The 16,585-nt window shown below is 40.5% G+C and overlaps 1 protein-coding gene across 4 annotated transcripts in view; it reads left to right on the forward strand.

The window, feature by feature from the left end:
* The window catches only part of PTPN11 (protein tyrosine phosphatase non-receptor type 11), a 50,245-nt gene that overhangs the window by 4,023 nt on the left and 29,637 nt on the right, over window positions 1-16,585 (forward strand). For 3 of the 4 annotated variants that reach the window (XM_075898753.1, XM_075898750.1, XM_075898752.1), the window contains exons 2-6: window positions 7,094-7,216; window positions 9,203-9,397; window positions 10,606-10,798; window positions 14,090-14,206; window positions 15,080-15,193. In XM_075898753.1, the coding sequence (XP_075754868.1) occupies window positions 9,309-9,397; window positions 10,606-10,798; window positions 14,090-14,206; window positions 15,080-15,193 (513 nt within the window). In that variant the 5' untranslated portion in view covers window positions 7,094-7,216; window positions 9,203-9,308. Of the gene's footprint in view, window positions 1-6,307; window positions 6,490-7,093; window positions 7,217-9,202; window positions 9,398-10,605; window positions 10,799-14,089; window positions 14,207-15,079; window positions 15,194-16,585 lie in introns of those variants that run through there. The other variant, XM_075898751.1, reaches the window with a different exon arrangement.

A 16,585-nucleotide genomic window follows, 5' to 3' on the forward strand; every position in this document is an offset into this window, starting at 1 on the left:
TCTTCCTGATGTGTCTAGGGGTACGTCTAGACTACATACCTCTGTCGCCAGAGGCATGTAGATTAGGCTACCAGACATAGGAAAATGAAGCGGCGATTTAAATAATCGCCGCTTCATTTAAATTTACACGGCTGCAGCGCTGAGCCGACAAACAGCTGATCAGCTGTTTGTCGGCTCAGCGCGATAGTCTGGACATGCGGGTGTCGACATCAAAGGCATTTGTCGACCACCCAGGTATGCCTCCTGGGATGAGGTATACCTGGGTGGTCGACAAATGCCTTTGATGTCGACACCCGCGCGTCCAGACTATCCTGCTGAGCCAACAAACAGCTGATCAGCTGTTTGTCGGCTCAGTGAGCAGCCATGTAAATTTAAATGAAGTGGCGATTATTTAAATCGCCGCTTCATTTTCCTATGTCTGGTAGCCTAATCTACATGCCTCTGGCAACAGAGGCATGTAGTCTAGACGTACCCTAGGTGTCAGCCAAAATCTTGAAGCACTCTAATTTGTTCTGCAATCAAAATAGAGATCTGACTTGCCCAATTATGAAAAGAAGAAGCATACTGATTTTGTTTTTCTTTCAGGATGGTAAATTGGTACTTTGCTTCTCTCACTTCCACTCCCCAAATTGTGCTGATTAATAAGAAAAGAAAAATATACTTTTAAAGTAGTGTATAATTCAAGAATGCCCTAAACAAGGCTTGCCTGGATCCATCCCCTAAGACTCCGGGCTCTCCCCCCAGCATTAGGGAGCCTATGCAGGTGCTCCAACTTTCCTGTGGGGTTGGAGCACACAATCTACTGGCCTCTCCCACCCCGGGCTCTGGTGTGTGAGGGAAATGTGGGGAGTGTCTTTCTCCTTCTCAGTCTGGGACCACATCAGTGAGGAGGTTGGTTTTTTTGCTTCTCACTTGTGTGTGGCCTCCTGTTGAAGTGCCTGTGGGTCAGTGGCCACCAACTCAAAAGCAGCCCCACCCTGTCCTAAACCTTCTAATCCCTGCTTTTTTTGTATCTAAAATGGACATATTTAACCCTTCCCATATACTCTTGGAAAAGGCTTTCTGCTTATCTGGTAGCCCATCGTTCTTGCTGTAATTGATGTTTGAGTGTCTCACTGGTTATCTTTCCACTAACATTTTTACCTTCTCATAAAATGATAACTGATCTAGAATGCCATGTGGTTGAAACTATTAAATCATGATTGATTTGGGGAACATTAAACCATCTGTTCTCACCTGTGGGCAGAAATAGAATATTTTCCTATGTATTGGTTTTGATTGCATTATAGGTTTTTTGTCAGTTTTACATTAGGAGTAACTCTGGAGTCTGCATAGAACAGAGCTGGAAAAGGAAAGTAAAAAAGAATCTAAAATGCATTCCATTCCTATTAAAGGAAAAGTAAGTGAAAATCCTTTATAGGGTTTATGCTGCTCCTATTTGTGTCTGTGCAATCCTCTCTGCTCTCCTCCCAGTGTTGGAAAGGATGTGGCCACCATGGTTCAAAAGTATAAATATGGTGGCAATATGCCAAATGAAGTAATCCTGATCACCGGTCCGGAACCATTTACCATAGATCACTAACACCCCCATTTCTTTCTATTTGGAGTGGTTGACAAATGCATCTTCCTACTCAATGCCAAAAATACAAGGATGAGAGGGCAGGAGAACCAGTTACCATTAGAACAGAAGTTACAACGTGCAAAAACTTGGTTTCTTTCCCAGATATACTGTGTTTGGTGAGCTACAGGAAGGAAGATACTCCTTTGATAATCTTTTTCATGATTCCATAACAAAATTTCAAATATGTTTTATTATGGCTTCTTCTATTCACTGAGATATATTGTCCTTGGCATAACTTTATATTATGTCTCTAACTAGTAATACAGTGGGATGTATATTTGTGTATTTGTAGGACTGGATGTTGCAATTACTGTGTGTGGAAACTCACAGTGAAGTGAATGGAAGTTCTGCATGGGGTATGCTTGTACCACTGATTCCAGTATATTCACATTCCTGTATCTATACTTTTCTTTTTGTAATTATAACTTAAGTTCAATACAGTCTTCACTTAAATCCCACATATATTAAAAACACATGCATGGCAATATTTTAAAGTTATTGCTTCTCACAGAAGTTATCTAGTGGGATGGGTTTGTGGGGAAACCTCATAACTGCTTCAGAGTTTTCTCCACCACCCTGTTGTTCCTTATACAGTAGTATGTTTCCAGTGTCTAGTCTAACTTAGTTATTAAAATCCCAGGCAGTGGAGTTTACACTGCTTCTTTTGGCATGTTATTCTAAAGATCAATACATTTCCCCATCAGTAAACTTTCCTTGACATTCTGAAATGTTTTTCTTTTCTTAAATTTCATCCTAGTTTTGGTCCTGTGTCTCTCTGTATACCACATGCACTTTCTCTCCTTGAAATTTACATTTTCCCCGTTCATGTAGAGTGTTACTGAGTTCTACACCTATAAGCTTTGCTTAGCTGTACACAATTAGGCCCACATGTTAAACATCCCTAGTACAGATGCGGCTACCAAATTTCTTAAGTGCCCAGGGCTCTAGGAGAATGGAATATTATATTATAGGAATAATAACAAGTCTTTCTCAATTTAAGCTGTTTTTCAAGAATTGCTGAACCAATCAAAAGAGGAAAGTGGCTTCCCTCTGTTTAAACATGCACTTAGTTTTCTGTTTTCCTAGTTTTCTCTTATGGCAGCTTACAGCAAAATTTAGATTTATGTTCAGAGTAATCAGAAAAAACTGTGTACATTTTTTTGTTATAGTATTTTTATAAGCGTGACAGAGTAGATTTCTGCAAAGCAGCCAAATGTCTGTTTTGCTATACTCAGCAAAGAACTCACTGAGTTTTTCAAGATCAGTGCATTCTTCTGCTTTCTCAATAAAGATAGTGCATATGTCCCATGATGAATGATTTATAGTAGTTACAAAACAAAGTCTTTCAAATGTCTAGGAAGACTTTAATTTGAAGAGTTGAGGTGAAAATAAAAACTCAAGAAAGTAACCTGGCAAAGCCACTACAAACAAATTGTTGCACACTGTTCATCATTTTGCATTCTGTGACAGTGCTGTATTTTGTTTTGTGTTCTGTCTTGACCATCTGGGTGGCAGCGGAGCTTTTAGTTTTCCAGCTTTTAAAACATGTCTGGTTAAACTGGAAGTTCCCCTCAGACATCCACTTGGGTATAGTTTCTTTTATGCCACAGCTATGCCATGGGAATCAGAGTTATGCTTTAATTAAAAGGGTAATTGAAGTAGTAGATATTTACTAAGGATGTGAAAGTGTAACCAAGTAAATGGCTAACCAATGTGTCTGGGCTGGTTAATGGCCACAGTTACACGCAGGCTCCCGGTACAGTAATTCCTCATTTAACACATGCCCGCTTAACACGTTTTTGCAATAGCACGATTTTTTTTTGGGAACGTTTTTGAATTACACGACCGTCCCTGGAATAACATGATTTCCCCAGCCGGCCCCCTGCCAGCGGCTGCATGAGGCTTCCCCTGCCTCCCTGCAAAGCAGCAGAGGGTTCGCCACTCATCGTGCCGTTCCCTGCTGACTCCCCTCGCCGGATGCCTTGCCCCCTCTCCTCTGCCCCTGCTTGCAGGCTGGTGGCTGCGCGGTGCTTCGCCTGCCTCCCTGCAAAGTGGTGGAGGGTTTGCTGCTTGCCGTTCCCCACTGACTCCTTCTCGCTGGACGCAGTGCAGGCTGGCAGACCCATCACAGGGGCATACTCCCAACCAGTCCTTCTCCCTTCTCCCTTCTCCCTTCTCCCTTCTCCCTTCTCCCTCTCCCTCTCCCTCTCCCTCGCCCTCGCCCTCGCCCTCGCCCTCGCCCTCTCCCTTTCCCTTTTCCTTTCCCTTCCCCAGAGCCAAACACCTCCCCTCCCTGCTGTAACCCAGTCCCCTTTCTCCTCCAACCTTATGTCCTGGTCCCAACAGACACCACTGCTTGAAATGCAGCCCCCACCTTTTCCATTATTTTCAGTGGGGAAATTGACCCTGCATAACATGTTTTCACTTAACATGATCATTTTCTGAAACATATATATAGTGTTAAATGATGAATTACTGTTCTGGCTTAAAAGCTGGCTCCCGGCATGCACTAGCTCCTGAGTAGCTGCCTGCTGCCCACACTGCTGCCTCTGGTATAGAGGCAGCAGTGGCGTGGGGGGAGAGGAGAGGCAGATGGGAGCCATTACATGGGGGGAGCCAGCTCTCTGTAAACACTAGGCTCCTAGAGTGCCAGGCAGAAGCTGATATGGGTTGAGAGCTGGCCTAAAAGCTTTTGAACTGGCTCCCCATGTGCACCAGCTCCCAGGGAGCCAAGTGCTGTCCCGCATGTAATGTCTGAAATTTTCAGCAGTTATTTAATTGTGTGCATTTTAACATCCCTAACATTTACAGCTATAATTCAGTTTCTGTTTAGCTTTCTGGAACACTTTTCCTTTGGAAGAGGTTTTCCATGCGAAGTCTCTGCATGCAGGTGAACTCATCCAATTTTTTTTGATTATCTCAATGAATTTTAGACAAAAGGGATACTCTTATTAGTATGTGTGCAATTTTCATGTGTCTTTAACCTACACATCTGTATGTATCAACTTCCACCTACATTTCCCTAAGCCTGTTCCTTGTGAGAGAGCATACTTTGGCCTGTACAGGAAAGCCCCAAGTGAAATAATGAATCGTGAGGGCTGATATAAACCTCACATTTTCTCTTAAATTGATAGTATAATAATCCCAATCTCTCTTTGGTTCACAAAACATGAGCCTGGAGATCATTTCTAGTTTCCTGAATAATAGGACTGGAAGGGACCTCAAGAGGTTGTCTAGTCCAGTGGTTCTCAAACTGTGGTCCCCAGACCACTAGTGGTCTGCGGCTCGAGCTCAGGTGCCCCCTTCAAATCTCTCTCCCTCTCCCCATAGCAAGTAAGTGCCCCCCCCAGACCCTGCATCCCTTCCATGCTTCTGCACTGCCCCCTGCCAAGACCCTATACCCTGAGCCCATTCCTGAACTCTTCCCCCTGGCCAGACACCACACCCTCACCTTGCTCCTGCACCCTCCTCCCAGTCAGAAATCCTCCCCCCAGCCCTCTTCTGATCCCTCTCTCCTGGCCCCACACTGCACGTTCCCTTGCTCTTGCCCCCTCTCTCCTCACCAGACACCTAATTCCAGCCTGCTCCTGAACCCCACCTCTCACCCAGGCCTTGCACCCTCACTCTCTCCTGCACCCTGCCTCCCAACCAGTCCTCACCCCCTCACTCTCTCCTGCACACCAGCTCCTGCCCAGCTCCTGCCCTCTCCTCCCTATCACGCTCACTGGGAGCCCTGTCCCACACACAGAACCCCTCATTTTTGTCCCTCTTCCGGAACCTGGTGGGCACACAAAATCCACTAACGCCAAAACCCCAGAAGAGTAAATCCAACTCATAGGAAGCCCTGAAGGTCAGTTCTCCCTATTCCTCCTCCTTCCCTATAGAGATGCAGTGCCAGAGGAGTGCGGTGTCTTCGGGGGGCACATCAGTGAGGGTTGAGGGGTTTTTTTGCTTCTCACTTGTGTGATCCCCAGCTGATTTTTCTGTGGGTCAGTGGCCTCTGATCCAAAAAAGTTTCCCCACCCCTGCCATAAATAAAGAAAACTTTAGAACCTTTTGTGTTGGACATACTTTAATAGTTTGATAAACTAACATGAGAAAGTTAAAGCGCTTAATAATAATAATAATAATAATTAATAATAATATTCCCTTTCTTACTGATTAAATTAAACTATTCTCCCTAGCTGCTGCACTAGCAAAATGGCTCAAGCATAATTATGTAACTATTGGTGAGTTTCCATTAGCAGGTGGTAGTCCACAGAAAGGGTTGCATTGAGCCAGGTGGGCCATGGGCCAAAAAGTTTGAGAACCACTGCTCTACACTCATGGCAAGACTCTTATCTAGACCATCCCTGGCAGGTGTTTGTGGGTGGTAGAGCTGCTGGTCATCTTAATATTGCATTACTTCTTTATGGCAGCAGTGGAATAAAACTTGTGCAGCGATATGCAAAACATGGATTGTTAACTAAACCCCTAAGAATAAGTCTGCTTAAATGTAATGCCATAGGTGGTGAGGCAGGACTCTTCAGTTATAAATAAAGGCCATATATGGCTCTCCTCCAGTGAGATGCACTGTTTGTCATTCAGGAGGCTGCTTGTGGGTGGTGAAAACCAATATGATGTTCCTCTGTGTTTTGTATTTAAAGAGTGTTATATTTTAGGACCATAGGAATTGATAGACTAGATCAGAGCATTGCTCCATCTAGTTAGGCAGCAAATCTGTGACACTGGCCAGTACCAGATACTTCAGAAGAGGGTGCAAGAAAGCTATATTTTGGACAATTGTGGAATAATTTGTCCACAAGGGAAGTTTCTTCCTGACACCTCCCGCCATCAGTCGATGATCAATTAATGCCCTGAAGCATGAGGTTTTGTTCTATTTTTACTTTTAAAATAAAACTGTCTTAATGTTACTTGGGAGGTTTTCAATATTGTTATATATGTTTTTAATTTTTTCTTCAGTCCTAGTAAGCTTTAGGTCTCCATGGATTCCAGTGGCACCCAGTTACATAAGTTATGTGTATAATGATCACGAGGAGTGTGTGTCTTTGTTCTTAATAGTTGTCTTTCAGTTTCACTGAATGTGACTTCACTGTTTTATGAGAGGATGAACACAAGTGCTTGACTTGCCCGCTCTATGCCATTTTGTTTTATATACTTTTTATCATGTCTCTTCTGAAATAAACAGTTTCCAGTAAAGTGGCTATAGTATTTTCACTTTTATGATATCTCTTATGAGAGGGTCTCAGTGATATGTCAAACAAAACCTACTTTTAACTGGTGATATGAAAAATATGTTAGGAATACTCTGAAATTTTTTGAGATAATTTTATTATGCTTTGAAAAAAAAATCCTTTAAAATCTAATACTGTAGCTAGCAATTTTAATGTTATCTGATATTTGTGTGTCAGTGTGGCATCATCTAAAGAGAGATTCTGTTTTTAAATTATTTTTCTTCTTTATCTTGTGTAGATGGTTTCACCCAAATATTACTGGAGTGGAGGCAGAAAATTTACTGCTGACAAGAGGTGTTGATGGCAGCTTTCTGGCCCGGCCCAGCAAAAGTAACCCAGGAGATTTTACCCTTTCTGTTCGGTAAGTTAAGTGTTTGAGAGGCTCTGTCATTAGTAACCACTTGGCCCAAATGTACAGAAGAGGCCACTGTTCTGTGGAGAGAAATCCTGTTAGTTCAGGAAAATGAGATTTTTGTAATCTACAAGTTCTTCTCCATTTTTGTCTTCTCAGCCAATCATGTTGCTATTTTAACATTTTTTTCTTCATAGGAACCCAAATGGTTTTCCAAGTTGTGCATACCTTGGAAGGCTGTGGATCCAGCCTTACAAGTGAGCCAGAAAAGCGATATTTCAATCAGTTGTTAATTTCTTTACTTGCTACCCATTCAAAGAAATCCATTAAGGTTCCTGTACAAAAAGTAGCAGAGGTGACAGTGTTAGTAAGATTGTGCATGTAATATCTGTGCTCATTTATACTGCATTCTTGTTTCTCTTCTCCTCCTTGTCACACTGTTAGCTACACTGACCCATTACCTTAAAAACTGACCCATTACCTTAGATAATATTTGCAGTTAAGTTGCTTTGCTAAGAATGTGCGTAGCACCATATAAGTTAGCATGCAAATATGTTCTTTGCACCAATTACCCCACCCCATAAACTCAAAATAAGAAAAGGCTCATAAGGAAAGTCCAAAGTAGGGAATAACCCTTTTTCTTCACTTACTTCTTAGGGATTGCAGAAGTAAGAGGGATTGGAATGAGAATAGAATGGTAACTTGTCAAATAGAGATAAAGAGATCATTCCAGACACCGTTAAGATACTTTCCTATAACAAGAATAAGGAAATATTGAGGTAATATTGTTTGTTAGGAGAAATCATCTAGAGTGTGCCTTCTAAAGCACATGCCCTCTGGGTCAATGTGGGCATAGGAAAGGGGAAACGGGCATCTCTGACACTTCATTATTGGCTTAGATTTTAAGATAGTCTTAGTGGAGCTCAGTCGAGGGAAGGAGACCCTATCAAAAAATCTATGCTTGGATGTGGGACTAGAAGGTTCCTGACTGAGAAGTCCATTTGTTAATTCTTAGTACAGTCTTAGGATGGCCATTGAGCTCTGCTCTTCATTGATACTAGTGCAGGTAGTGGCAAATTGCTTACAGAAGTGGCTGTCTGTGGCTGATTGAAGGGAGCAAATTTGTCTTTAAGGGAAATCCCCCGACTGGGAAATCATTTTAGAATGCCTGGGTTGCTCTTTGGAAGTGGCAGTTGGAGTCTGTCCAGCCTTCCCTAGAACCTGACTGCTCTCTTGGGCAGAGCTGGACTCTACTTGGGGGAAAGAGATATCACAGAATTCCAGTGAGGTGTCTTGTGGCTGCAAAAGACTTCTCTCCCTCGTGAGAATTGTGTATAGAGAGCAGGAGGTTTGTGCAGCTTCTGTTGGAGAATGTTGGTATATCTATACCACAAAAACAAGATAACCTCATGTCAACAAGTCTCAAAGTCTGGGTCAACCGACCAAGGCTTGTGAGGCTTACACAACAGAGTTAAATGCAATAGTGTTTGGGCTCTGAGATCCAGGAAGGAGGAGAGTCTCTGAGCCTGGACTTGAGCTCAAGCCCAAACATCTACATTGTTTTTAGCTCCCTAGTATGAGCCCTTGCAAGCCTGAGTCATTTGACCCTGGGCCCTGAGAATTGCTGCCATGGGTCATCTTTTGCAATGTAGATTCACCTTGTGAGATCATGAAGACTGCTTTGGTTCAGTGGAGCCATAACTAATTATGGAATCAAATAAACTTTATTTTAGTGCTAACTGTTGAACAGCCACTTCCTCTTCTTGTAATCCTTGATGCTGTTTCATTGTCCTGTTGTTAACATGTATAGTTGAAATAATTTAGATATGCTGCAATTCTTCTGCTGGAGCATGATTAACATATAAAGCTGAACTACCAAAAATTCTAAACTAGTAGAGTGGAATATTTAAGATGATTGATTTGAAACTGACTAACTTGTGTAAGTTTCTTTTTCTTTTTTTCTTTTTCTTTTTCAATTAATGTAATAAACATTAGGAGGAATGGAGCTGTCACGCACATCAAGATCCAGAACACAGGTGACTACTATGACCTGTATGGAGGAGAAAAATTTGCCACGTTGGCTGAGTTAGTCCAGTATTACATGGAACACCATGGGCAGCTCAAAGAAAAGAATGGAGACGTAATAGAATTAAAATATCCACTGAATTGTGCTGATCCTACATCTGAAAGGTTAGAGAGAGAAATAGTGGTGAAAAATAAGAAGGAGCCTATTCTCCTTCCCACATGCATGTAATTCGTATTAACTTTCAGGATTTGCTTTTACTCATTAAGAAAGGATGGCAGTGCCTTACCTTGCAAGTAGTCCAGCTGATTTCTGTGGCATTATTTGCAAAATAAGTTTTTACTTGACGTGAGTGAGGGTGAGAGGAACTGGATGGAAGAGAATTGGCTCTGTAACTTTCCAGTTATCTCTCATGAATGTTGCAGTAACTAATACAATAAGGAAGTAAAATGTGCAACTCATTTTCTGACTCTTCTTGGAAAATTTAATTGATTGCAAAAACTTCAAAAGGCTTCAGAGAATTATTTGTTACTGCAGTGACTTCAGTATATATTTCAGAGTATATTTTTATCCTTGTAACCCTGTATTGTAGATGGGCTTAAGAAAACAAAAGTCAAATGCAAACACACAGATTGCTGAAACTGATATTTTTAACTGGACAGTAATAGTCAGTAAGATTTCGGACTTTGAATACTTGCTAAGGAAGTACAGCTAAGGAACTCTTCAGAAATAAATGTAGTTCTCTTTGAAAACTGGAATTAGTTAGTCTTGATCCATTATTCTGCATCATGGCTAGTAAATGTCAGTTTATTCTAACAAGTGGAAAAGAAGGGAAAAATATTAGAATCACACCTTCACAAGGTCTGATGAAACTGTATTCCATAGTGTGTAAGGAAAACATGAAAGCACTGAAATCATGCATGTGAATAAAATAAGCAATGGAAAAAATACATGACAGAAACTGAAGTGTTTAACTGCAGTAACTGAAAATTTTATTAGAACTCATTTCAGCTCTTGTTGATTTTTCTCTTGGTGGCATTCTTCTAAGGTTTACATGACTTCAAGAATCTTAAACAGTTTTCTGAATATGAAAGTTCTGTTTTGTTAATTGTTTTGTGCATAATGTTTTATGGCTTCTGAAGTATTTCTGTACAAGTACATGCCCATGCATGTACTCTCAGTACGTATTTTTTCTAAACCTGTGCTATGCTGGGCTTTTTGAATATCTTTAGCACCATTTGTGGCCATTGAGACCTCAGTTTAGGATGAACATTTTGGCTTATGATAGCTGTTTATACCAGATGGGCTCAGTTCTGGATATTGTGTGGAGAAGGACTTCTTTATTTATCTATTTTTATCTTAATGTACATTTTAGGTGGTTTCATGGGCACCTTTCTGGAAAAGAAGCTGAAAAGTTATTAACAGAAAAAGGAAAACATGGAAGCTTTCTTGTGCGAGAGAGTCAAAGCCACCCAGGAGACTTTGTTCTTTCAGTCCGGACAGGAGATGATAAAGGCGAAAGTAATGATGGGAAATCGAAAGTAACCCATGTCATGATTCGGTGCCAGGTACAACAAAGCAGGAACTTACTGATATTTTTGTTAAAAGTGTCATTTCTGGTTTGCATACTTATTGTGTCAGCAGCAATGTTCCCTCTAATATTTTCCATCTCTGTGTGGAGTTTTGTTATGCGCACTGAGGCATGTGTGGATGTGCACCACCAGTAGAGACACGTGCTGCCAGCTATAGTGCTCTATTAATCAGCTGAATGGTACCTGAATCTGTGTGGCCATCCAAGCACACAGCTTATAGGGAACACTGGTCAAGAGGGGCATTACAGACTGCTTAATACTATTCAGTCTGCTGATTTTGGTTAGATGCTGCTGTAGGTACAGTAAATTGGTTATTTGCTTAAATTTGACTTCTTTGCTAGTTTCAAGTATTTTGTTGGCATTTTATTTTTCTGACTATCATGCCATAGCTATCTGGGTCAACGCTGGTTATGTACTGTATATATTTGTGACTTTTTAAGCGAGACTTTTAATTTTAGATAATCTAAGCATGAACCCACTTTACAAAGTCTTTCCTCTAACCCTGTGTACCTAGTGAATTTTTCATTTCAAATGTTAGTTTTAACAACATTTGTATCTATATTACTGAGGAGCTTTGACAAAGTTTCCATTTGATTATCAAAAGTCTGTCTCAAAGCCTCTGCTCATGCAGCCTTTCACGTTCACGAATCTTTCTTAAATTTGTTGCAGTCTACTTCTGTTTTTATATACTATATCTGGGAATCTCATCCTTTAAAATTTTTAGAATATACAGTTCTTGTAATAACTATCTTATAAAAAAAGCAAAACTAACCTTCCCCACATACCTAATATAGAGAAATCAGGAATTTGAGGATTAAATGATACACCTGAATGGGAATGCCTAAAGATGTTTTGTGTGTGTGTTTGGATGTTCATGTAATAAATGCTGTCCATATTTTGAGATAATTTCCTACCTTTATTCATTCATGTAATCATAAAATTATAGGACTGGAAGGGACCTTGAGAGTTCTTCTAGTCCAGTCCCTTGCACCCTAGGCAGGAATAAGTATTATCCAAACCATTCCTGCAGGTATTTATCAAACCTAGTCTTAAAAATCTCCAATGATGGAGATACCACACCTTCCTAGGCAGTTCATTTCAATGCTTAACCACAGTGACAAAGCTTTTCCTAGTGTCCAGCCTAAACCACCCTGTCTGCAATTTAATCCCATTGCTTCTTTTTCTATCTTCAGAGATTAAGTGAACAATTTTTCTCCCTCCAGTTTGTAACAACCTTTTTATGTTCTCTCTCAGTCTTCTTTTCTCTAGAGTAAACAAACCCAATTCTTTTCAACCTTCCCGTATAGGTTATATTTTTGTTGCTCTTTTCTGGAGTTCTTCCAGTTTGTCCTATCTTTCCTGAAATCCAGTGCCCGGAACTGGACACTGTATTTTGACTGAGGCTAATCAGCATGGAGTAAAGCAGAATAATTCCTTCTTGTGTCTTGCTTACAATACTTATGCTAGCTTTTTTGCAACAGTGTTATACTGTTGACTTGTATTTAACTTGTGGTCCATTATGATCCCCAGATCCCTTTCTACAGTACTCCTTCCTAAGCAGTCATTTTCTTTTTTTTATTTGTGCAACTGATTATTCCTTCGTAAGTAGAGTAGTTTGCACTTATCCTGAACGAATTTTATCCTGTTTACTTTGAACCATTTCCCCAGTTTGTTCAGATCATTTTGAATTACAATCCTATCCTGCAAAATACTTGCAATCCCTCCCAGCTTGGTATCAACCACAAACTTTATAAGTTTATTCTCCATGCCATTATCCAAATCATTGATGAAGATATTGAACAGAGCAAGACCCAGGACTGACCCCTGTGGAACTCCACTTGATATGTCCTTCCAGCATGACTGTGAACTACTAATAACTATCCGTGGGAACAATTTTCCAGCCAGTTATGCACCCACTTTATAGTTGCTTCATCTACATTGTAATTCCCTAATTTGATGATGAGAAGGTCATATGAGATTGTATTAAATACCCTACTAAAGTCAAGATACACCACCTCTGCTGCTTCCCCTCCATCTACAAGACTTACTACTCTGTCAGTGAAAGCTCTTTGGTTGGTTTGACCTGATTTACTTTTAACAAATCCAAGCTAACTGCTTCTTATAACCTTATTATCTTCTGGTGTTTGCAGATCTTTATGTACATTTATCTTTATATGTATTAGCCTTCTTAATATACTTAATTATTTGAAAGCTTCAGAGGGGTAGCCAAGTTAGTCTGTAACAGGAAAAACTTAAAAAACAACAAATACTCTAGTACAGTGTTTCTCAACCTTTTTTTGCTCCTGGCCCCCTTTTGAGCCTCGTTTACCTCTATGGCCCCCCTCATAGCCGCTGTTAGTCGGAAAAAAAGGTACATAATTTACCTAATGTTTCCTTTTTTCCATGTGGCCCCCTAGAGGTAGAGCGTGGCCCCTGGGGAGCCATATGGCCCACGGTTGAGAACCACTGGTTTAGTAGCACTTTAAAGACTAACAAAACATGTAGATGGTATCATGAGCTTTCATGGGCACAACCCACTTCTTCAGATGACCAGAGTGTTGGAAGTCCAGATCCAAGAATAAATAAGGGAAAGTGGGAGAGAGGAGGAAAGAAAAATTGAAGGGGAGGAAGAAAAAAAATAGCGAATAGATAAGCTTCAGAGGGATAGCTGAGTGAGTCCGTAACAGGAAAAATGTAAAAAACAACAATTAGTCTAGTAGTATTTCAAAGACTAAATAGTTAAAAGAGGCTGATAAGCGAAAGTTTGGGAAGTAAAATTACTGTTAGAGTTCTCCTCTGTGTCCTCTACTTATCTGCAGCTAATCCCATCATTTCTAGATGAGTTACTATATATTGCTGACTTGCTTTTAAAACAAGGACTATAGTTTTAATAGCTGTATTCCAGGATCCAACGGTAGACTCTGTGATACTTTGGTTTTTATTTATTCACACCTAATTCTCTGATTGTATCCCTCAATATTCTACTTGAGCTGAATATATCAGATAGGGGCACTGTTACCCTAAAAAAAAGATAACCTTAATACTGCATTGCTATTTTTTAGTGGGATTTGATCCTATTGAGTCATCTATTATCATTTCAGTATGAGATGGCAGGGGATAGTGTGGTTTTTTTTGTTTTTTTTTAATACTCGTTTAAGGGACCTTGTGATTGGTTGAACATTCTAAAGAGGTAATTAACTCATACTTTATTTTGATTATTATATACATTGCTATAAATAAGCATATTTTGAATATCTGTCTTGGAAGGAGCTGAAATATGATGTTGGCGGAGGGGAAAAATTTGACTCTCTAACGGATCTAGTGGAACATTATAAGAAGAATCCTATGGTAGAAACTTTGGGCACAGTACTACAGCTCAAGCAGGTGAGCTTTGTAAATAGAACTTTGATTATAAACATGAATTACTTCAGGACATGAAGATGAGAGGGAAGGACGGTGGCAGCTCACCCTTTTTCTTACATTTTGTAAGGTGCTGGAAGACACTGATTCAGCACTTACAAAGCAAAAATGAATTTACCCTCCTCCTCTACATGAGCATCCAAATCTTTCAGGGAGGTCCAATGACTGCACCTAAGCTGCTATAGCTTTTTTATCTATCTAGAAATTATCTAATTCTTTATTTCTGATGCATCTAGAACTCCGCTGAGCTTCATTGAGAGCTGTGGGCCTAAAAGTATTTTAAAATCTGGTTAGAAAGAGAGGAGGAAAGTAAGCTTAATGTATTGAAATTGGAACCATGAAACTATATTACTGCTACCCCATGAATCTGATTTTGTTGTAATTCTGTTTTTAAAAGAATGTCCTTCTAAGTCTGGATTGATGCTCGGGTCTTAATGCAGGGTATGTTTACACAGCAATGCTATTTTGGGATACCGGAGTATCCCGAATTAGCTATCCTGCATCTTCACAGCAAGCCTGTTATTTCAGGCTCGCTATTCCAACCGCACTGTAATCCTCATTCTACAAGGAATTAGGGATGTTTTGGAATAGTGCTGTATTTTGAAATTTGGCTCTATATAGACAGCACCAAATCATGAAATAAGCTATTTTCAAATAGCATCAAAATAAAAGAGTCAATTTGCGTGGCTCAAATTATTTCGAATTACAGTGCAGTGTAGACACACCGTGAGTGGTACCTACATACAACATTTTTGATACAGGAGAGCTATGTAAGCTAACTTTTTCTTGTTCTTATTGCTATGCAGTGATTTACTATAAAATATCTCTCTTGATTAGCCCCTGAATACAACCCGTATTAATGCTGCAGAGATTGAAAGTCGGGTGCGAGAACTAAGCAAACTAGCAGAGACCACAGATAAAGTCAAGCAAGGCTTCTGGGAAGAATTTGAGGTAATTTAATTATTTCAAAAGTAAAACAGGCATGTCTTAGTTATTGAAATATAATTGCTATAGTTTCCCAGTTGCTTTGGGGCCCTTTGCCCCTCAAATCTTTATTCTTACTCTCCATTCCTGTAACAAATATTGCACCTTCTGCGATTTGCCAGTTCAATTCATGCATTTCAGAGAAGAGTGCTTGGAAGGTGTGCCTGGTCTTTTATGCCACGGACTGAGCAGGGTCTTTGTCAGTGCTAGCACAGTACCATTGTTCCTTACCCCGCTTTGAACTGATGTGCTGGGATAAGGAAAACCACGCTGAAAAGAAATGGCGGTGATTTTGGCATCGTCTTGTTTTTCAGTGGGAAATCTTGTAGACTCTTTTGAAAGCCCCAGAGGAGAATAAGTTTGCATTTCTTTAGTTCTTCCCATGAGAGGATTTCAAATTATTTTGCAAAAAAATTAAACCTTGCATTCCTGTGGAGTAGGTAAGTTGTTATCTTTGCTTTTCTGATTGGCGGAGAGAGGCAGGGATGCTGTAGTATGTCAGTGGCAGAATCCTGGAGTTCTGATGACCACTTCCCCACTGTAACCACTAGATGGCACTCCCTTCCCCAAAAGTGAAGTACTAACAAGTCTGGTATTAGACATCTGGTTAGCAAAGACACTGCACGTAGTAGTCAAAATAATGATGTTTGTCCATGCTGTTGTAATATTTCACTGATTTTCAGAGGCGCCTCTGGGCAATAGTGTCCAACTTCTAGTGAAATTTGGTAGGAGTTGGACATATGAGGCCCGGTATGCACTAGAAAATGAGATTAGTTGGTCAGGGGTGTGAAAAATCCCCACCTCTGAACAGCATAGTTAAACTGGCCTAAATTCCATGTAAGTAGTGCTAGGCTGAAGGACAGATTCTTGCATCAATTTAGCTTAGTGCCTCCTGTGGAGGTGTATTACTATGATGATAGGAGAACCCCTACCATTAAAGTAGGTAGCAAATTCTCTCTAGCCATACACAAATATTTAATTTGCAAGAAGCTGGGAAGTAAATCTACTGGGCACTAGTTTGTCATGGTCTAGTTGTCTGTGTGAACCCTACTGGCCTCTGTTAATAGGGGGCAGGTGAGCAAAGCCCACAGGTAAGTGCTGAATGTGCGGGACTGGGAGATGGGTTGGAAATGGGGGGGACTACGGCCTATAATGGCAAGGAGAAAGGAGGGTCAGGGCACAACAGGGAGGCAAGATCAAATCAGTATCTTAGATGCCTATATACAAGTGCGAGAAGTATGGGTAATAAGCAGGAAGAACTGGAATTGCTAACCAATAAATACAACTATGATATCATTGGTATTACAGAAACCTGGTGGGATGGGACGCATGATTGGAATGTTGGTATGGAAGGGTACG

The sequence above is a fragment of the Pelodiscus sinensis genome, chromosome 15 (assembly GCF_049634645.1).
Source record: "Pelodiscus sinensis isolate JC-2024 chromosome 15, ASM4963464v1, whole genome shotgun sequence".
Taxonomy (NCBI): domain Eukaryota; kingdom Metazoa; phylum Chordata; order Testudines; family Trionychidae; genus Pelodiscus; species Pelodiscus sinensis.